This window comes from Nannobrachium achirus (genome assembly GCF_963921795.1).
Source record: "Nannobrachium achirus genome assembly, chromosome: 17".
NCBI classification, from domain to species: Eukaryota; Metazoa; Chordata; class Actinopteri; order Myctophiformes; family Myctophidae; genus Nannobrachium; species Nannobrachium achirus.
This window is the reverse complement of record NC_137824.1, coordinates 58349534-58371578: the sequence shown is the minus strand read 5'-3', so window position 1 is coordinate 58371578 and position 22045 is coordinate 58349534. Positions and strand designations below refer to the sequence as shown.

At 41.1% G+C, this 22045-nt stretch overlaps 1 protein-coding gene and 2 long non-coding RNA genes across 5 annotated transcripts in view; 2 read left to right on the top strand and 1 right to left on the bottom strand.

The window, feature by feature from the left end:
- The first annotated feature begins 3386 nt into the window (after nucleotides 1-3386).
- fgfrl1a (fibroblast growth factor receptor like 1a) overlaps nucleotides 3387-22045 on the top strand; it is a 415817-nt gene continuing 397158 nt past the window's right edge. For all 3 annotated transcript variants that reach the window (XR_013962900.1, XR_013962901.1, XM_080745653.1), the window contains exons 1-2: nucleotides 3387-3980; nucleotides 14318-14419. Coding sequence is in view for 1 of the 3 variants with exons in the window: in XM_080745653.1 (XP_080601779.1) it covers nucleotides 14356-14419 (64 nt within the window). In the remaining 2 variants the exon portion in view is untranslated. The remainder of the gene's footprint in view (nucleotides 3981-14317; nucleotides 14420-22045) is intronic.
- LOC308302037 lies at nucleotides 4466-6372 on the top strand. The gene is made up of 2 exons (XR_013962926.1): nucleotides 4466-4909; nucleotides 6210-6372. It is a non-coding gene; the product is annotated as an uncharacterized lncRNA (long non-coding RNA).
- Nucleotides 6794-9066, bottom strand: LOC308301604. The gene is made up of 3 exons (XR_013962897.1): nucleotides 8524-9066; nucleotides 8346-8400; nucleotides 6794-7378 (listed from the first exon to the last, which is right to left on the bottom strand). It is a non-coding gene; the product is annotated as an uncharacterized lncRNA (long non-coding RNA).

The following is a 22045-nucleotide window of genomic DNA, read 5'->3' as shown; positions in this document are numbered from 1 at the left end:
TTCCCGTGGGTTTGTGTAGGTCAGTGCAATCCGTTCTGTTTTTGTTTCAGTGTTTGTGACACGGAAGCGAGTGGGTGGGACGTTCGCGAACGAATCGAGTCTGTTGAACGACTCTTTGAAAGGAACGGATCTCAGAGATCCGGTTCACTTCAAAGAACCATAAATCCCACCTCTATCTAGCAGCCAGACACCGATGCGCGCCGCCATGGCAGCTTGCCAAGTCAGCTGCGTTAGTAACCTGTTGCTAACTTGGCATTGGACAAGGACGGCTTTAGGAGGGGCATAGCGATCGGTCAATTGTCGCTGAATCCGAATCCACTTTCCTTAACATCTTGAACCCCATTGCCCCCGCCGGCGGGGGAAAAAGGTGTTGACCTCTGAACAGCTGTCAATAAATGTCAATAAATCAATAGAGACCAAATCAAACTACAATTTCTTTGTTGATTATTGTTACAGTGGGCCTACAACATACAGTAATACTTTGTACTGTGCTTTGACTCTGTACTTAGTCTGCTCTTTTTCCCCTCTACATCAAAGCTCTTTGGTGAAAATAGCCAATCTACAAGCTCACAACGCCTCGCAGCGCGAGCCGTTGTGAGCTTGTAGATCTGCTATTTTTGGCTAAAGTTCTCAGGATATGGACACTATAGGGTTCAAGTGCATGATATAAAAAAGGAGATTTTTTTTTCTATCACACAAAGATTTGGAGGACCACCTGTAGTAACTCTGAGGCCCCCTAGGAGTCCTGGACCCCCTGTTGAAGACCCCTGACTTAGCGTCATATAGGATCAGAATCTGCTTAAAACCTATATAGTGTACATTGGTTAGATGATATACAAGGCACGATTCAAACATGTATTTTCAACATGACTTATGTTTTTTTGTGGGGGGTGGGCATTATATTCCAAATTTTGTGGAGGGCATGTCATGTAATGGTCTGTCCACCAGAGGGGGTAATCGCCCAGTCAAACCCCTACACTGATGAGTTCGATTAGTAATCAAATGATGAAGCAAAACCTGCTGGATAAGTGCTTGAGTGTGTGTTTTGTTTTGTTTTGATTTACTTTGATAAACCCTACAGTTGTCAATAAACTAAGTCTTAAATGTACTTTCATTTTTAACTTGAATGATAACAATTCTGCCTATAAGTAGACCTTGTATCAGTAAACTGTAATGTGCTGTGCTTTTCCTGTGCAAACTGCTAATAAAGTATTCCCTCATTCAAACACAGTAACCTATATTGCAGTACTACATTTCAACCTACAGAGGTCACTAGTGGCACACAAATGAATGCTGAGTGTTTTCTTTATCAAGAAATATTCACTGAATCCTTCATTGGGGTTTGTCACTTTGTCAAGTAACAATATAGTGCAGTAGTGCAGAATTTCAACAGCAATAATACATCGCAAACAATTATAAAAACAATATATGTTAAAGATGGCTTAGGTATGACTGATGTGACAATGATGATGATGATGATGAGGAAGTTTGACAGCTTTGCTGTTTTCATCTGCAAATAATAACATAAAAATTTAATTTTACACAAGTTAACTTTTTGAAGTGTTGTGAATTTTCTATGTCTACTATAGGCCTACTAATAATAATAATCAGTGGTGTAAAGTAACTAAGTATAGGCCTACATTTACTTAGGTAGGCCTACTGTACTTTTAGGTATTTGTAGCCTACTTTACTTGAATATTTCCAAATGTCAATACTTTTACTTCTACTCCACTACATTTAGGATCCAAATATTGTACCTTTATTATTAGTTACAGTAGTTTTAGATTGTTTGGCCATTTTGTCATTTGGAAATAGTTGATCTACAAGCAATAAAATATTTGTATCCATTGTACTACTTGTGAAATGGGACATTCTGCATAATGAGTAACTTTTACTTTTGGTACTTTAAATACATTTTTATGGCAATGCCTTTGTACTTTTATTCAAGTACATTTTGAATTCCAGACTTTTACTTCAGAGTATTTATACATTACAATATTGATACTTTTAAGTAAAACATTTGAGTACTTTTTTTACCACTGGTTTATGGTCTGTAATATAATAATAATGGTTGAAGCAGTGACCTGTCTGTCAAATCCAGGTTTACCAAACGGTTGAAGATAGAGATGGGACGTTCGCGAACGAATCGGGTCTTTTGAACGGCTCTTTGAAATGAACGATGGGAATCCCGAGCCGTTCCTTTCAAAATGAACAGTTGTGGGGAAAAGTGCATTCTTTACTTATCATGTAAAAGTATCAATACTGCAATACACTGCCAAAAGTAGAAGTTTGGAATTAAAATGTGCTTGAGCAAAAGTAATGGTATCAAAATGCACTCATTTTTCCAGTGAATAAAAATGTAGAAAAAACATTTGAAAACAGCAGATCTACAAGCTTGTAGATCGGCTATTTTCAAATGGCGGAAATGTATATATATAGGCTATGGCAGAAATGTATATAGGGTTGAATTGATTTGTAATTATAATCTAAATCTACATAAGTGATGATGATAAGTAACTAAAATGAGTCTTTTGAACGGCTCTTTGAAAGGAACGGATCCCAGAGATCCCGCTCACTTCAAAGAGCCATAAATCCCATCTCTAGTTCACAGTCCCTCCCAGTGGCGTCAGTTCTGAAAAAGCTAAGGTATGGCAACATGACACGCGCAAGACACCAGTCATGTTGCCATACCTTAGCAAAAGGCATGATACATTTATTTTAAGAAGTACAATCAATTTTCCCCCCGTTTCTACGGTTTCTTGGGCTGGATATGGCAGCCTGGAACGGTTGTTCAAGTGCAGCTAAACTTGGCAATCATGTTAGTAAACGTGCCACAATTAACAATAATGCATTGCACCTGTGCAGCTGACCTGCGGAACCTGGGAATATAGACAGGTTTCTGGTCCACGTCACACTGATGGGTCGGTACCAAAATTAGCCAATAAATAGAATCCATGCAGCGCTCCCCAAAACAACAGGTTTGGGGATTGGTGGGAATTGATTACATGATACATTCAGCTGTGCATTTAGTCTCAATGTTTGTAAACAAGAAACCGGTCTATAGGCTACCATTTTGTAAAATTTTGCATTTGTAGCTATTTTACTGTAATTTAGCAACACAATAACCAGAACAGATAGACAAAGAGACATTCATGGATTTATATTTAAAAGTAACTTTTATTTCCCCCCCTGGCCCCTGGACCCAGGGTACATTGGCAGCTGCATACCCATGCCATACCCAATTGATTGACGCCCCTGGTCCCTCCCCAAATTTGTACCCCGTATTGTTTCTGCCGCCTGATTGGCCTAAAGTTGCGTGCTGGGACGGCCCGCCGCACGACCACTTTATGCGCTGTTTGTTTTGCAGCCTGCGGCCGAAACTAAACTCATGGACAGCAAACAGCCGGAGGCGACACGGGAAAAACTCTCTATTAAAACAGACCGAAACGATGATGTTTTAAATCGGGGAAAAGCGTCAATTCTCTTTGAAAAGAAATCCAGCCCGGCGGAAATTTGGATTAACTTATTTTCTCTGATCTGATCTGATCTCACAGTCCAGTAAGTTTATACTCGATTCATGAGCGGACTAAATATCTGTAACTGACAGTCATTCAGAAATACTACAGCCTGCCTTCACGTGTCTGACCGATACTATGGTTATAGGAGGTTATTTCCTAACTGTCGCTTGATTTGCGTCTGCAGGATCTTTTTGAGGCAACAACAAGCAATTGATCATCTATTCTATAGATGATCTTTCAGGCTTTTTTCAGGAGTTTTTAATTGATAGTGATTTTTTTATTTTGTATTTTGCCTTCGTCGTTTTATTAAATCGATCTCGCTCTGGAAACGCAATGAGAGCCCGTCTATTCGAGGGGAGGTGAAGAACTGTGATTGATAAAGCATGCTGTGTTCACCGGTTGCACGTGGATGACAGAGCGGCGTGGATTATAACTTCATCATCACTTGCTGTAAATCTTGAAGTAAGTTACTCATTATTATTATTTTTTAATTTCAATTCAAAGGATATATGATATATGTTATATGAGATACTTTAATGGTTTCCTGTGGAAATAAGCTTAGTCTTTTCATGGATCTCCTTTTAGTAGACCTTGTACCAGTGAACTGTACCGTCATGAAACTGTACCTTTTCTATGCAAACTTCTAATAAAGTCTTCAGTCAATCAATCAATCAAAGCTGTATTGGCATGAGAAAACATACGTTTACATGGCCAGCAAGTGTTACAAGTAAAATAAAAATCACACCCGTGTGAACTGAGCGGTGGTTTACCCACCAACCCCTAGAGCTTCGAATTAATTTATATTTAAAGGAGTGGTTCGCCGGTTTTCAACCAAGTCTGTGTTCTTTTAGTCAACTACGTTCATGCTAAAACGCGTCTATTTCCTTACATTACTGTTCTGTGGACAGTAGGGGGCCTTACTACCACGTACGTCATAGACTGATTCGGCCAATGGAACGCCTGGCTATGACGTACGTGGTGGGAGGCCGTTGTAGCTGCAGAAACTACAGTAGGATTTGACCCGGTGTGGTTGCCGTAGCGTGAACGCTAGTTAGCAACAACAGTATGGTTGTTACTTGTTTCAGACATGTTTTCTACTGACATAGGGACTTGCTGGCAGAATCTTCGGTAGAACTACTTTTTATATGAACTGGAGTAGGCTATGCATTACATTAGAAGAAGGAAGAAAAAAAAAAAAAAAAGCAGCGACGTGAACCAGAGAGAAAAGACGAGGCGTCTCTCTGCCAGCTGGGACTCCACTAAGCTAACATCATACACACTGTCATAGGACCATTCTCTGCACCCAAGTTATTCTGCCCGTTTGTTGTGACTACTGCTCCATGCTGCTAGGATCCCCAAGTTGAACTGGAAGAGACAACCGAGACCCAATGGTATGTTTCATTCATGTATAACTTATTTGTGTATGTGAGTGTCATCATCAATGTGTCCTGGCATGCACATTCCTATATTAATCCCAATTACAGAATGTAAAGTCTGTAGGCCTAAGTTTACTTTAAAATATGTATGATGGCACTGATTTTACTATGTATTTAACATTAGGAGTCCACTAGTACAGTGGCTCTCAAAACTTTTATTTTCCAGTACCTCCTATGGGTCTATTTGGTCCCATTTGTAGGTCTACACTCTGACAGAGATGGAAAAAGGACTAAGATACTTGAGTAAAAGTAGGCTATCAATAATGCAATATAGAAAACGTTCTGTAAGAAGTAAAAGTACTAAAGTATTGGCATCAAAATATACTTTAAAAGTACAAAATGTTTGAAAATGGCAGATCCACAAACTCACAACACATCGCATCAACACATTGTGAGCTTGTAGATCGTCTATTTTCAAATAGCCTGTATATAAAATAGGGCTAAAGTTGATTAATTAGGTTTTATAATATAATCATTTATGTGCAAAGTAACTCAAGTTTTCAAATGATTGTAATGGTGTACAAGTACTATATTTGGATTCGAGCTCGAGTCAAGTACCAGTACAGAAAGCTGGAAATTATTCAAAGTACAAAAGCCTCAACATTTTACAAGCACTGCTTACACCACTGCTCTCAGAAAATAGACCTGTGATCCATTTGAACCATCTTCAACTGAAGGTCCCTCAACACACTGAGAACAGCACTAGTAGGCTAATATTTAGGGCTAGCAGATCTGTCTCTGGTCATATTTAATATTTGTATGTCCATGACAAAAACCAGGGCTAGGCAACCTTAGGCACGAGTGCCAACATTGGCACAGGGGGGGGGGGGGGGGGGGGGTGATCACTGGCACACTGGCAGAAGTGTGAGACAGGATTTTTATTTCAAATATATATTTTAAACATGGTAAATTAAATTAAGTCACCTAATTTGCAGCAAATGACATCCTGCATATAATTCTACATTCATTAAAGCTATGAACTCTGACTGGGGAGGGAGTCTGGGAGATAAGTGACTTATTGCTCAGAGTCTAATGATTGTTATGTCCTTCCAATCAAAATGTCCACACTTATGATGGCTTGTCATTAAAATTCATGTTGACATGGCACACTATCTAAAAAAATAAAACCATGGCACTTTTCATTTGTAAAAGGTTGCAGACCCTGATGTACACAATAAGCTGCCATGGCGATGAACCGTTTGTGTGTGACAAAGACAATGCAACATGTTACAGTATTTTCTTCTTCTCACTGCAGGCACTGCGGTATCGTTTGGAGTGTCCTGGAGAGTCGTCGCAAGTGGAGAGTCGACGTCTTCTTACCCTGGCATCATTATATTGTATTATACATAACAAATGCATAGAGATGTGAACATTTCTATGATCCTTGTCATAATAGATAATAAAATAGATTCAATACATTTGATTTTCCTTCTTTTCTGTTTTTACTTGTAAGAAATATAATGTACACAGTATGGAGTGCTGTGTGAACCTGCCATTTGTAACACAGTAAACACAGTACAATGTAACAAACACAGTGGCAAGTACTTCTGTTTCAGAGCATTACTGTAGTCCAGTGGTTCTCAACCTTTGAGTCTGGGAGTTTGAGCTTGTAGATCGGCTAGTTTCACAATATTTATCTGTGGAACGGAATCGAGCAGAATGTAATGCCTCAACTCCTAAACTCCTAATAAGTGCTTATCAGGGTGGGGGGTCCCCAGTTCAAATATGATTGTTGCAGGGACGCCAGAGTAAGAACCACTGCTCTACTCCAGCAAATAATATATTACCGGTAAATACATATTTTCATGACAGATTGCAAGGATGAAACCAAAAAGCTCATGATGTTATATATTGTTTTTATTAGCCTTTTTAGTGTGTAGTCCACCTGAAATTGAAACCGTTATTCTAATAGTTTGTGCTGTAGCCAATACTGAAAATGGGTTGAGCAGCGCACACTCTCGACCAGAGCTAGGACATGGTTGTCCCGGATGTTTTAGGGTTCTGACATGTTCCCTGTGTTAGCTGATCTAATTTAGAAATTTAGCAGACACTTATATCTGCAGAAGGGCAGCACGATTCTTGTAAATGATTATTTTTCTCCCTAGGATTTGGAAAATTATTCTCTCACTTTTATCTTATTTCCCAATTTGACTTATTAAAATAACAAGCTTATTACTGGGTGTACAGAGCACAGGCGAGGCAACATTAGAGTTGAAAGAGGCTTTAGAGTAGTCTAATATTAAAAAATTAGATCACATTGCTGTATGAATCGAGAGAGTAAATAATATTCCTGGGAGTTCCTTGTAAGCTGCTTCTTCTACGGCATCTCTTCAGAGGGCGATGTAGACAGTTGTACCGCTGTCTTCCCGCAGGACTGCTATGGACATCATCTTGGACATGGTGGATTATGTGATGTGTCAGCACCTTATGCAATTATAGACAAAGAGGAGGAAAAATGTTTCAGGGTACACAGATTTTTTACAATGACATTTCAAAATGTTGCCATAGCTTTTACCCCATTTCTAGTAATCACACCATGCAATAATGAGAATCCTAAACCAGTTTGCTAAAAAAAAAAAGAACAGATCTATAAGCTAACAACAGTAACACTGCATTTTACCATGTTACATATTTCATGTAATGTTGGGGGGTTGCTCTCGGGCACAAACCTCTTATCTCCATATTTAAACAGTTTTTTGTTTGTAAGTTTAAACCCTACTTTATAAAACAGTGTAGTACAAAAGAATAAAAAGTAACTGGCAAAAGTGCTGGATGATTACAATTTAGGCATTTAGCAGATTTTAATCCAAAGCGATGTACAATAAGCAGGTAATACAGTATATCAATATAATAGGATAATGTCAGTACATCAACAACAATATAACAAATGCATAGCAATATCAATCTAGAAAACAATAACATTTAGACCACGCACATCAGTAAAAAACATTTTTTTTTAAAAACAATGCGATCTAGCTTCATGTATGGTCAATGAGGGAAGGGGAGTGTTACAGTACTGCTATGTGTTTTAATGGAGTTATGTGGATTCAGTTTGTTTATGAGTTTGTCTGAATAAAATATATTCTAGTGATTCACACACTTCACAGTTGTAAGTACCCAACGTTTGGTTGCCTACACTAGGAATCAGAGTGTAGTATCATCATCATCATCATCTTTTATAATAGCTCACGTTACATCATAATTACTGTGCAGCCACTGGGGGAGGGGTTGTTTGTCGATTCATATACATTATAATACAGTCCCCTCTGTTGACTTTTATCTCACCACTTTTGGGTGCCACGCACATTTACATTAATGTTGGAACCGCACTGCGGTTACAGGCTAAAGATTAGCATCGCTAGCAATAACAATAGCCTAAAAGTAGTCCTACCTCTTGAAAGAATACACCTTGATATGAAGCCTCTCCACCCATTAGATGGATGATTCTAAAGACAAGAGATGACAACAAAATAAGTGTTACAAACATGAATCAAGTTGCAACCTTTGCGTGTACATTATACATTATGTTTCGTAGAGTGGCATTTTAATTCCAAACATACAGTACATACCTATGTTCTGCTTTACAAGGGACATTTAGCTTTGCATTGTGTCCATCAATCCTGCCATTACATCTCGGTGGAAGTCATCTGTTGTGAAATGTTTACTAATCACTACACAACCGCAGATTCATGTCCCATCGTTCTGCAGGCAGCAGCAGCACCCGGGGCTCGCTCCGTCGCTCGGCTTCATTCAATCATAACACCACGGTAAAACAACAATGCCATGTTGTTTCACCGACACAGTTGCACACGTTTCAAAACTTCTACAACTGCTCAGCATCACTGCGGTCATAACATCCCATCTTCTTACTACGTGACTTCCAACCAACAGCAACAAACAAACTAAAACAGCAACGCAGCGAGGATGTTATTATGGTTACGCTGTTAGCTTAGCTTTGGCTCTCTTCTCCAAGCGCTGCTTGCGCAAAGGATTATGGGTGCTGGAGGAAGTGAGGTTGGTGCTGTAGGAAGTGAGGTCATAGCTTCGCGTTTCCCAAAAAATGGAAATGTACCACAAAAATAAATTTCTTTTTTGTTTTCCAAGTTAGAATATGATAATATGGGGTTACAAAAGCCCTTGAAAACGACCGGAGCTCCCCTTTAATTAAAACAACAAATCTGCAGCACTTCTCGCGTGTAACGTTAAAATGTGGCTGGTCTCGCGAGGCAGAAGTCTCCATCGCTGCAAAAGTGGGCTGATCTACAAGTCCACAATGCGTCACTGATCCAATAGGTTGTGGGCTTGTAGATTAATTAAAAGGGTGCTTGTTTAGCGACACCGACATACAGCGAAGAATAAACCTCCAGCTACTGAACTTTCCCTACACTGACCGTCCTCCGCCTAGCAGACAGTGCTTTGCCTCTTGAGTTAAACGTGCTCACGTTTCACACAATGTAACTTTAATTGATTCAGAATGATAACGAGTCAAGCTGAAACGGGCGACTCATTTGGTAGGGACGGGAAGGCAGACTGTTTACGAGACTTCTCCACCGAAAACACTGTGTAAAGCATGGATTTCTTCTCTCACGAGTCTGCCTGCACGCAGCCACGTTCACGGTAAAACTCCCTCCGTCCCTCTGTAGACTACCTAATTTGGTTCAAACGAAAACATAATCCATTGGTGTGATTATAATTGCTCGTTTCACATCGTGGTTGTTCCACGCTTCGCATAGACGATGCGATGATACTGCTCTTGCTTTTACCAACGCCAGTCGTCAGGCACGTGCACACAGACATCAAACGGGGCTTGAGCCCCTGCCCTTTTAAGAGAGAATTGTCCACCAAAGGGCCCTTTTAGAAATGTCAGCCCCTGCCTCTCTTAACATTCTCTGCACGTCCCTGACCAACGCGGTCCCTGACCAACGCGTGAGAGAGAGAGAGAGTGTGTTGTCTGCCTCAGTGGTGCGTGTTCCCCACACTCAAGCCCCCACCGTTGCGCTGTGTGTGTGTGTGAGAGAGAGAGAGAGAGAGAGAGAGGGAGAGAGAGAGAGAGAGAGAGAGAGAGAGAGAGAGAGAGTGTTGTCTGCCTGCCCTGCTCAATAGCGCCCCTCCTTTAACGTGTGTGTGTGTGTGTGGTCTGTGTGTGTGGTCAGGAGAGGTATGGCCGGCGACAGACATACACGGCCAGTAACATCTTGAAAGCGAATCACAGGAGCGGCTACCACCGCTCAAAAACAGTTGAAAATGGGGAACATAATTATATAGACCTACAGTTGGAGGGGGTACAGCATTGTGTAAACATTTCACAAACATACTCAGTCAGACGTTTATATGTTGATGCAAAACACTTTAGCCTACTGTTAATACATTAGCCATTAAAAATGTTAAACTCCAATATTTAATGAATGTATTGCAACTTAATTGGAAGGAAGGCATTGGAAGGGGTGAATGTGGGGAATGTATTAATTCAATGCATGTTTTCCTTGCCTTTAGGCTTTAGGCAAGTGGTTCTCAAACTTTCTCATGTCAAGGACCCCCAAATTGACACTTATTTGCCCGGGGACCCCCCATTTGAATAGATATGCCAGGGACCCCCATAAGAGAAGATTGTATAGCAGTGATACAACCATTTTAATTTCAAGGACCCCCAGTTTGACATGCATTATTAGACTATGGACCCCAATTTAGTGAATGGCATTTCTATCTCTGAGCCTGAAAATCTATGTTGATTTAACTCTGAGAGTGTCTATTTGTACACTCTCTGAGTTACAGACCATTAGGAACTAAAGTTTAGCACACTGTTTTCCTAATCAATGAACTGCATGATTTTATATTCTTCTGTGCTCAATGTTTTGTTTTAAATCTTCATTGTGCTGCATCATGTGAAGAGTAGTCTACCCTGTCCCTATGCCAGGGGTTCCCAAACTTCTTTTGCTCGGGGCACCCCTATAAATATATTTTTTCATCCGAGGCACGCCTACCTTATTATATTCCTAATTTTCACTCCCAGCACCTTATATAGCATATTTTAGCGATTATGTTCCGAGGAAAGCAAGATAATAGCCATTTTAGTTAGAACTGACTGAAAATAACTTTGTACTTCAAGTTTAAAATTATACTAAATATATTTTTAAATGTCCAAATAAATTTAAAATATTATCAAATTATCTTGCGGCACCCCAGGGTGCCCCGTCACCCACTTTGAAAATTCAGGCTCCCAAAATCTGAATCAACAAACAGAACTGTCAGAGTTTTCTGACATTAACTTTCAGGGAGAGCAGTTAATAATTAACAGCTCCTATAAATGTCTGTTCAAACATTATTAAATAGAAGGAGACAGGGGGACATGCCCTCCTCTTCCCAGAGTGATTCTGTGGCCACCTGTTGATACATTTTCTTCTCATTGTCTAATCTTTTTGTCGGTTCCATTCACTACACTTTGGAACACATTTGCCTTAAGTGAATCTGATCTCAATTAGTCAGACCACAAAACCCAGACACAAACATGTTGTAGATCAGTCAGTCTTGTAATTTCAAGGACATGTCTAAAAAGTAGTGGTTCTCAAAGTGGAGGAATCACAATGAATTTGTGGTTGATCTGTGCATGCATCATGTGATGCTCTGTTTTCCATTACAGTACATGGTACTGTGATTTTATATAATATGCAAGCTATTCTTTACACCTTCCATAGTGACTTTATATATTTGATTTTGACTGTGCCTTCCCATTATTTGACTTGCTCTGTCTGCCTTTCTTTCCTGCAACTGAAATGTTGAGGGTTTGCACAACAAAAAAGAAATGGCACCTGTAAATTGTCTGATTCTGTTTACAAAATGCATCTTGTGGTCACTTCTCACTTGTCATGGCATAATGAAGCTTTCTTGATTATTAGCACTGAACCCCGTACTGCACCAAGAGATGGTCCATGTTGCTTTCTGTCGAGGTTCCTGGTGGCGCGACCGCAATGTTAATGCGATAAAAGCATCTGTGATGGGATGTTCCCCGCTAAATAACTTGAGGTTCAGTTACACTCTGGGAATCAGGGGTGTCACAAGGGGGGAGGGGGGGAGTGGGACTGGGTTACTAGGGCCCAAGGTGGAGGGGCTTGGAATTATTTTATACTTTAGCTATTGAAAAATCACACCCGTGTGTGTGTGTGTGTGTGTGTGTGTGTGTGTGTGTGTGTGTGTGTGTGTGTGTGTGTGTGTGTGTGTGTGTGTGTGTGTGTGTGTGTGTGTGTGTGTGTGTGTGTGTGTGTGTGTGTGTGTGTGTGTGTGTGTGTGTGGATCATGTGTACCGTTTTTTGTGACATTTGAAGAAAATATGTAGGAAAAGGAGCAAAAAGTGTGTTTTGGAGAAAATTCAAGATGGCGGAAAATCTATCATGGCGCAAATGGGCGTGGCCTATATGGGGAGATGCGTCATGACCCAAGGAATCCAGGGAAAAAATATTTTTAATTTTCCGACCTACGGTTCAAGAGTTACAGGCCAAAACGTAAAGTGGGGTGTTATAGTGCCACCATGCGGCCAAATGACACAATTATTTTTTATTTAATCCTTGAAATCATTATGAACCTCCTCTCCAAGTCTTGAAACTCTAGCCCCTATGGTTTGCGAGAGACAAATAATTGAATGTGAGTTTTTGCGATTCCCATTATAAGTCAATGGGGAAAATTAATTCACTAATAAATTAATATCAATTAAACTATAGAACCTTTCTCTTAGAAAAGTAATAGCCCATGATTCCCGAGTAAGCCGGTCGATTTGACATATGGCGCGAGTGTGTGGTGGCAAAACTGTGGGACTAGTGGCGTGCCGAAGTTTAGGAAGTTCAGGCTACATACACACACACACACAGACACACAGACACACAGACCCACACGGCCACGTATAGGGAGCCTGTGCTTCACACAGCTCCAAAAATAGCAGATATACAAGCTCACAGCGCGGCACCGAGTGCCACGCTGCGAGCTTGTAGATCTGCTGTCTTTGAGAAGTCGTGAAAATGTGTGCAAATCTTTGAATATACTGTATCTATTCTTTTAAGTGATATCTATTCTCTCAAGTGTTGCTTCTGGGTGGTCCCTGGAACCAAACATTTTTAGATGGGGGGGTCCGTGGCCAAATACATATCATTTTGGGGGTCCTTCACTTGAAAACGTTTGAGCACCACTGCACACATAGAAACATAGGTTTTTAAAAATAAACTCAGAAGGATTCGAAATATTCAAAGACTATTTTCAAGATTTTTCAAAAATAGCAGATCTATAAGCTCGCAGCGCGGCACTCGGTGCCGCGCTGCGAGCTTGTAGATCTGCTATTTTTCAATAGTTAAAGTACCCAGGGCCCAGAATTTGGTGCGACACCCCTGCTTGGGATTGGTTAGGCTACACAGACAGTGGAAAACGACCACCAGTCAGATGGCATTAAGATTGGACGGTCTGTGGCCTTTCACTACTCTATAGCTTTTGGCACAGAGGTGATCTTTTGCAGGGCTTAGTCTGTTAACAATTCAGAAAAAAACTCCTTTATACTAGGGATGGGACGATAATCGATATAATCGAGTGAAGATGTTTACAAAAGTTAAGTACAGTACAGTAGCAACTACTGGAAAAATATGCTGTTGGCGTATAGAATTTGCCAAACTTTTTGCACATGTACATCTGAGGATGCTCTTTTCTTTTCCTGTTGCTCTTTTGCCTTTTGCACTTTTTACGTCTTACTATTATTTACACCTTTTTAGATTATTATTATTTATTTTTTTAGATGTGGTTTGCTGTTATTATATTGTTTTTTGATATACGACTGCATTGTCTGAAGGATGCCAAACAAAAGAAAATTCTACTCTAATGTACCTGTACAAAAGACGTAACAATAAAGTACAACCGTGAACCTTGAACCTTGAATCGTGATAAATATAACCCTCACAATAATCGTGGAGATTTAAATTTATCGTGAAATTATCCTCCGGTACCATTTTTAAACCCTCTATAATTGGTCAAACGGAGCTGGAAATAACATACTTGATAGTCTTTTTTTTCACTCTCGAGTCTCGACCAAATCTCTTTGCCAAAAAAATACCAGATCTGCAAGCTCACAGCATGTCGCAATGCGACGCGCTACACGCTTTTAGATCTGCTATTTTGTGAAATCTTTGAATTCTGGGGTGTCGCTGGAACTAAATATTTTGAGAAGGGGGTCCGTGGCCAAATACATATCATTTTGGGGGTCCTTCACATGAAAAAGTTTGAGCACAACTGACATAGAAACATAAGGTTTTCCAAAAATAGCAGATCTACAAGCTCGCAGCGCTACCCTGTGTGTTCATATTTGTTAAAATGTGTGCTTCATGTTCTCCTCAGGTACAGAAGGTGAAGATAGCATCGTCTGCTGTGCCGTGATGGAGTTTCTGTGGTTCCTTCTGCTCACAGCAGAGATGGTTCTGATGACCGGCGCTGCCAGGGGTAAGTGACATGACACACTTTTAGATGCTAGTGTTTTAAACACCTTCTGTTTTGCATTGTATTGACCACTTCCTCGTTTCTTCTTCTTTGAGCTGTTTTTTTTTTTTTTCGCATTGATTTTTGACATTGCACTATTAGGTTGTGTTTGTAGTTTCTGAATATTTTGCTTTGTTTAACAATGACAGTGAGATACTTGTTGCACTAACTAGCATTGACTGCTATGGTCTCTTTGGACTCTGGATCTCTGTGGACACTGTACTATTTTGATAGTTGTGCCCTAAGACACTTTATGTATATATATATGTATATATATATATTTATATATTATCCCCCCCCCCCCCCCCCCTCTCTTGATGCACCTTCTCTTTACTGTTACAGTACTGTTCTTGTTTCTTCCTACCTTTTCTTACTTCTCTGTAACTTTGTAAATAACCTTATACTGCTGTGCTACCATTGGGCAACTGAGTTTCCCCCTTGGGATAATAAAGGTATCTATCTATCTATCTATCTATCTATCTATCTATCTCTCTATCTCTCTTTGACGTCCGGGCTACACCAGAAAACACGCATGCATGCGTCCGCTGTCTGTGTGGCTGAGAAGCCATTCATAATGCTAACAGCTTGCCACAGGGAGGAGAAGACTGGACCATCAGAGCTTGTAGATCTTGTAGATTTGGTGTAGTGGGGGGAAAAAAGGAGTGTACCAAGTGTAGGGCTCTGGGGGATCCCAGTCAACAGAGCAAAGGGCTTAAGTGTCTAGATCATGGGTCTTCAACAGGGGGTCCTCAGAGTTACTACAGGGGGTCCTCCAAATCTTTGAGTGATAGAAACATTTTCCCTCCTTTTTCATATTAACCACTTGAACCCTAGTGTCCATATTCTGAGAACTTTAGCCAAAAATAGCAGAATCGGCATTGTGAGCTTGTAGATCGGCTATTTTCGTCAAAGAGCTTTGCTGTAGAGCGGGAAAAGAGCAGACTAAGTACAGAGTGAAAGGTGAAGTTTGTTAAGTATTGACGGTTCAAGTGGTTAAATATCTGAAAACACAAATTGACATGAATCCAAAATACACTGATGATTGTGCTGCCAAACGATGAAACTATATGGAATCTATAAACAGGTTGTGGGGGTCCCTGCTTCATCTCTCTCTCAACTAAGGGGTCCTTGGCCCCGAAAACGTTGAAGACCTCTGGTCTAGATTATTATTTACTGTACATTGCATTCAGTAGTCTGAGCAGTAAGCTCCCAGGTGTGTGAATACAGTACATACAAGCTAACTTAATGCTAAGCTAATGCACACTCAAATTAGCCTGGATAGATAGAGGTTCATTAAGAACCAGTAAGACTCCCTAATCGGGAGATAAGCGACCGTCAGGTCGCATACACAAACTTTAGAAGGCAATGGTGGCCAATCAGGAGGGAATATGGGAAATGGGACAGATCCATGTTGATGACATGACTTTAGAGATACTGTGTACCGCTTTGCATGATTTTAGGGCAAAATCTGTAGGAGCAGTGTCTGAGAAATGAGGGGTGGAGGTTGTGGTTTGGCAGCCAAGGAGCGTGTGTGCAAAGTTTGGCATGGATAGGGTCAACGGTGGCGGAGATATGAGTATAGGGGAAAAGTGTGACGCGACAGTCTGACAGCCGGTGGAGCGAGAATAATACAGCATTCTACCACTTTTTCGAGTCACGTGTTCAAATACTGGATTCTGATTGGCTAAATTCCGGAGGTTATGAGAGAACTACTGCCGCAAAGTTGTGTGAGGACTTGTCCGAGATCAATGAGCCTCAGTGTACATCCGGGGACTTCAGGAGGTAGTCGGCTTCGCCTCGTCCGATAACACCCTAACACAGGACATTATCAGAGCATAATGTCCTCTCACTCGGGGTAAATTGCTTACTTTTATTGTTGTTTTTTCCACTTTTTTCTTTTCTTTCTTGAAAGTTAAACGGATGGCAGTGGCGCCTGTTATTGAGAGATCAGTTGAGAGATCAGTTCAGAGCGAATAGAGATTCATTCAGCGTCAGGAAACCAGGCAACCATCGCAGACACGGGCCAAACGTAAACACAGGGCCATAGACTGCAACGAGATGAGATTAGATTAGCCCATTAGGGAACGTTTGCTGTGCAATGCCACAGCATTTCCTCCCCCTCGCTAATCTGAATGAAACTGAAAGGGCAGCCACACACACAGAGAGAGGGAGGGAGAGGGAGAGAGAGAGAGAAATGGGGCAGGAGGGTGAGTAGATAGGAGGACGAGACAGAAAAGGGAAGGAGTTTCTGAACGATGACGAAGTAAAGAGAAATGTAAGAAAGGGTTTGGAGAAGAACAGAGCCGTTTCCACCCGTCGTTGTCGGGTGGAAACCTTGTATGTCCAAAACCGTTGGTTTCGTATTTATCATTTTGAAAATGATTTAAACTAGTGATCAGCCGATCTACAAGCACACAACGCCTCGCACGGTGTGCTTGTAGATCTGCTGTTTTCACTACTTTTGTGCAACGGCCTTGTGTGGAGGGAGGAGCAGGGCTTTACTTTGCGGTGACATGTACAAATTTGAAACTTGGGAGATACGAGGTTTCTGCCCGACAGTGACATATAAGAGAGAGGAAGGAGGACAGAGGAAGGAGAGGACAAGATGCGGATCGAGAGAGAGAGAAGACAAAGAAGCAATAGAGAAATACTATACATTTAAATGAAGTTGATGACTCCATAGACTGATGCTAATGGATGACAACAACCTCTTCCATTCAACTCTGTTGGGGTCTGGACTGAAGGTCATTTTGTGCAAAATTGCTGGAATTCTGTGTGTGAGACCAAGTTAAATGGTTATTGAGACTTAAAAATCAATAAAGTGTGGCCACAACACTCTTCCAGGTCTAGCGTCGAAAGACAAGAGCCATTATGTCATTTAACCAAATCATTGGAGCACAGGCGGTCCATTGTCTTTTAGTTTTTGAATTCAGTTGAAAACAATGTCAGTATCAATGTTCAACGCAACCTATCCTCAACATTTTAAAACAAACGGTATACTCCATAATACGATGTTGCTTGACTCGCTTCCAAAAGGAACAGATCTACACGCTAACGTGTTGCGATGTGACAAGTTAGTTTGTAGATCTGTTTCAATATTGCCTACCATTGACGTGATCAAATCTGCGACCTATCGTCTTAGTCACAGTACCTTAAAGCACCACCTCACCTCTCGGACAACCAGATCTTATTTTATTGTTGTTTGGGACACGATCAACACATCCTGAGTAATTTTTTTGTGTTCAATCTGTGTTTTTAGATATTTTAATATTTCAGCAGTTTTCAGCATGCTACAACTGGTCATATGATGCATTTTGCATCATATGAGCAGTTGTAGCATGCTGAAATACTAAAATATCTAAAAACACAGATTGAACACAAAAAAGTATCTGGTTGTCCCGGAGGTGAGGTGGTCCTTTAAGTGCATACTGCATCTCGAACAGCCAAACTTTGTTTAGACAGAGACTAGAGTAGATAATAACTTTAAATGAGGTGGTTCAGAACTTTGGATGTGTCTCTCAGAACTTTCCTCGGCCGGTGGTCTTGCACCCTCTAGTTCTGACTATCCAAAGGACGTCTGGCTACTGTGATTGGTCAGAGGTTAAGTCAGTCAGTTAGACCCAGGCTTCATTCTGCCAGCGGTGAAAGCATCCATAGTTTTGAGGAGACGTTGGCCGAGGAGGTTAGGAGCAGTGGTCAACTAGTTTGGTACATTCAGTACTTTTTGATGCCAATATAGTGTCATACTTTTATTCAAGTACATTTTGAATTCCGGACGTTTACTTGTATACTTGAGTATTTCTACATTGCAGTATTGCCACTTTTACTTAAGTAACACATTTGAGTACTTTTCCAACAGTGGTTAGAGGTACTACAGTAACTAGTCTCACGAGCCAAACTCCAGGAGGTACAAACAAACACCTCTGTAATCCCCTCAGTGAGTGACAACAATGCATGCCATAAATGGAATCTGTCGCAAGAAATGCGAAACCTCTGTAGCTCTGCGACTAACTGTGTACCACCTACTATGATAGCAGCACAAACCTCTGTAGCTCTGTGACCAACTGTGTACCACCTACTATGATAGCAGCACAAACCTCTGTAGCTCTGTGACCAACTGTGTACCACCTACTATGATAGCAGCACAAACCTAACTTGACAGTGATCCAAGAGATTGCCCAGAGATGTCTGTGTATCGGGGGCAGGTTGCCATGGTGACCACATAAACATACATTTGTAAATAAGAACCCCTCCAAAAAAAAAACACACACACACTGGGACACTTTGATATCCCAGTAACGATGGAAAATGCTAATGTTCTGTAGCCCAGACAGGGTACATCTAATTTAGCACAAAGTGTACTTAAAAGGTGCATTTAAAGGGTCTATTACAGTGAAGGAAATTGCCTTCCCTAGACTTTGATTTGTTTTGGCTTCAGATACGATATGTCTGCCCATGTAACCTTCCCTAACGTTGCCACTGGTGAGGTTAGGTTACGTTTGGTATTATAATAGGGTGACCAGACGTCCCGGTTTGGCCGGGACTGTCCAGTTTTCAAGCTGCGTGTAATAGTGTAAAACAGGGGTTTTCAAAGTGGGTGACGGGGCACCCTGGGGTGCCGTGATGCCAGTCCAGGTGTGCCGCGAGATCATTTGATAACATTTGGAATTCATCAATATCACTGCATCAATATCACTTCACTATGCTTAGTAAAACAGACCTGACTCTCTTCACCAAAAATAGCAGATCTACAAGCTTGTAGATCGGCTATTTTTGGTGAACCTTCCCCCCAGAATGAGCATGCTGGGGTTCAAGTGGTTAAACGTCAAGTATAACGATAATTTCAGTCAGTTCTGATAGAAACGGATATTTCTCCAATATGATGTAAGATTCTAAAAATTAACAGTGTACTGTAACTCAGGGGTGCCGTGGATGAAAAAGGTATTTACAGGGGTGCCCTGAGTAAAAAAAGTTTGAAAACCCCTGGTGTAAAACACTAATATATGTCCCGGTTTTCAACATTCACTATAAAATTGTCCTGGTTTTCGCCAGAATTAAAATAATAGTAGCTGTTTTCAGTGGTTGCATTTAACATGTTCTTTTCATGTAAACATGCACACCTATAAACAATCAGAAAACATCAACAAATTCACTGCGTGTCTGAATGCAACCCTGCGGCGTGTGCACAAACGTTAGAAAAACAAATAGATGATAAAAACAATGGAAAAAGGAGAGGAAACAGTGTTCTCTTTCTCTCTCTCTCACTCACACACTCACACACACACACACACTCACACTCACACACACTCACACTCACACTCACACACACACACACACACACACACACACACACACACACACACACATATATACACACACACACACACACACACACACACACACACACACACACACACACACACACACACACACACAGAGAGAGAACAAGAGCACACATGAATTGAAAACAACTGCATAGACATCCAGAATAATAGAATAGACAAGACAGATAGCACATTGAGCCAAAGTGTAAAGAACAACATAAACATCCTCTGCAAACATATATAAGACCCTGTGCATAAATACTACAGGATAGATGGAAACGAGAAAACACCCACCCTCCCCGGCCCACAACCCTTTACAACCTCCTGTTTCACATACAGTCATTACGTAGGAATGTAATTACCAGGGCAATGTTAATGAAGCTGTAGGTGGGGGGAAAGAAAACATTACAGCAGGACAAAGATGATGAGAATGAGGCTGTGTAGGTACAGTAGGATGAGAATGAGGCTGTGTAGGTACAGTGTAGCTGCCAAGCCTAGCATGCAAAGGGTATGAGCTAGCGTTTAAGCAGCTAATGTTTCCCCATCACATCGGGGAAATCCTGCTAAGGCAAACGCTGATAAAGCAAACACATTGCAAGTGGCGCCCGGGTCTCCTACCGTAGCAATACAATGGTTTTTGAGCAATACAATGGTTATATGTCACAGTTATTGTCCACGACATTGCAAGCGGCCCGAAGGCCAGCGGACCTTGGTCCTGCTTTTCGCGCCCGAGCGCCACAGGCGCGAGTGCCCGCGAGTTACGAAGCGCTGTGGTGAATGCAATCGTTATATTTATGTCCAGGCCGTAAGACCTGGGCAAGCGCACGATAAACGCATGAATGGGATCATGAAACGCGATGCAGGTGAGCTCACATTTCACCATAACAAAAGGAGGTTTACTACATTAGTTTGTCTTATCAGCGTTTGCCTTATCGGCGTTTGCCTTATCAGGACGTGCCCATCACATCATCCATGCCATGAATATTAACCTAGTGCAGTTTTATGTGCCCCAACAACACAATGTAGACTGTCCTGCTGGGCACTTTTAATGATAAAGGCCAAACATTCAACTCTTTAGTAGCTGCTAGGGCTGTCACGATTAGGACATTTTACATGACCATTCATTGTCACTCAAATAATTGCGATTAACGATTAAATTGTGTTTTTGTGTTTTTGACAATTACATATCTGTTTGGCTTTTAGGCTTTTAGGCATTGGGAAAAAAAGTATGCCATTTGATGCATGGCGTCCGCAAAGGTCAACTGGGGAAACTGTAGATACTGTATGTCATCGATAGGCTAGGGTTAAGGTTAGGGTTTAGGTTAGGGTTAGGGTTAGGGTTAAGGTTAGGTTTAGGTGACACCTCCATTTAGAATAATGGAAGTCAATCTTCTGAATGGCAATGTTTCTGAATGGAGATGTGTAACCCATGGATAAATGTATGTAACTCTGTTCTAAGTTACATGCTTGCTGCCTTCCAGTGAATTTTAGAGAAAAGAATACATGACCAACTCTTTCCTCCCTCTCTCTCTCTCTCTCACATTTCTTTACCCTTTCTCTCATTTTGTCCAAAACACACTTTTCTCCTCTGTTGAGCTCCTGCTGATAAACACACTCTAACTACACCCGCGTGTGTGTGTGTGTGTGTGTGTGTGTGTGTGTGTGTGTGTGTGTGTGTGTGTGTGTGTGTGTGTGTGTGTGTGTGTGTGTGTGTGTGTGTGTGTGTGTGTGTGTGTGTGTGTGTGTGTGTGTGTGTGTGTGTGTGTGTGTGTGTGTGTGTGTGTGTGTGTGTGTGTCACACATTCAACACTCCTGCTGTAATTGAAATGTTTTTCTTTCTTTCTCACTCTTTCTATGACCCCAAGTCCCCTACTTCTTTATCTTATCTTCTTCCTTTGTCACTCTCTCTCTCTCTCTCTCTCTCTCTCACACACACACACACACACACACACACACACACACACACACACACACCTTTCGAGAGGCCAGACAGGCTAGTGTCAAAGCTAACATTGACTTTATCTTAACTCACACTAATAGCCTCTAACAACCACAGAGGCCAATAAAACCCAAACCTCTTAAAGATGCAAATGTAGGCTTGACCAAACCTAGGGGTCAAGAAAGATCCCTGCCCTGATATGCAGGTAAAGGTCCTTTAAAACATTTCCACTCAAAAAGTAAATACACTCCTAAAAGTGCATGACTGTAATAGTGACAGTTATCGTTTCATTTTAAGGTTAAACTATTTTGGGCATTTAATACTGTT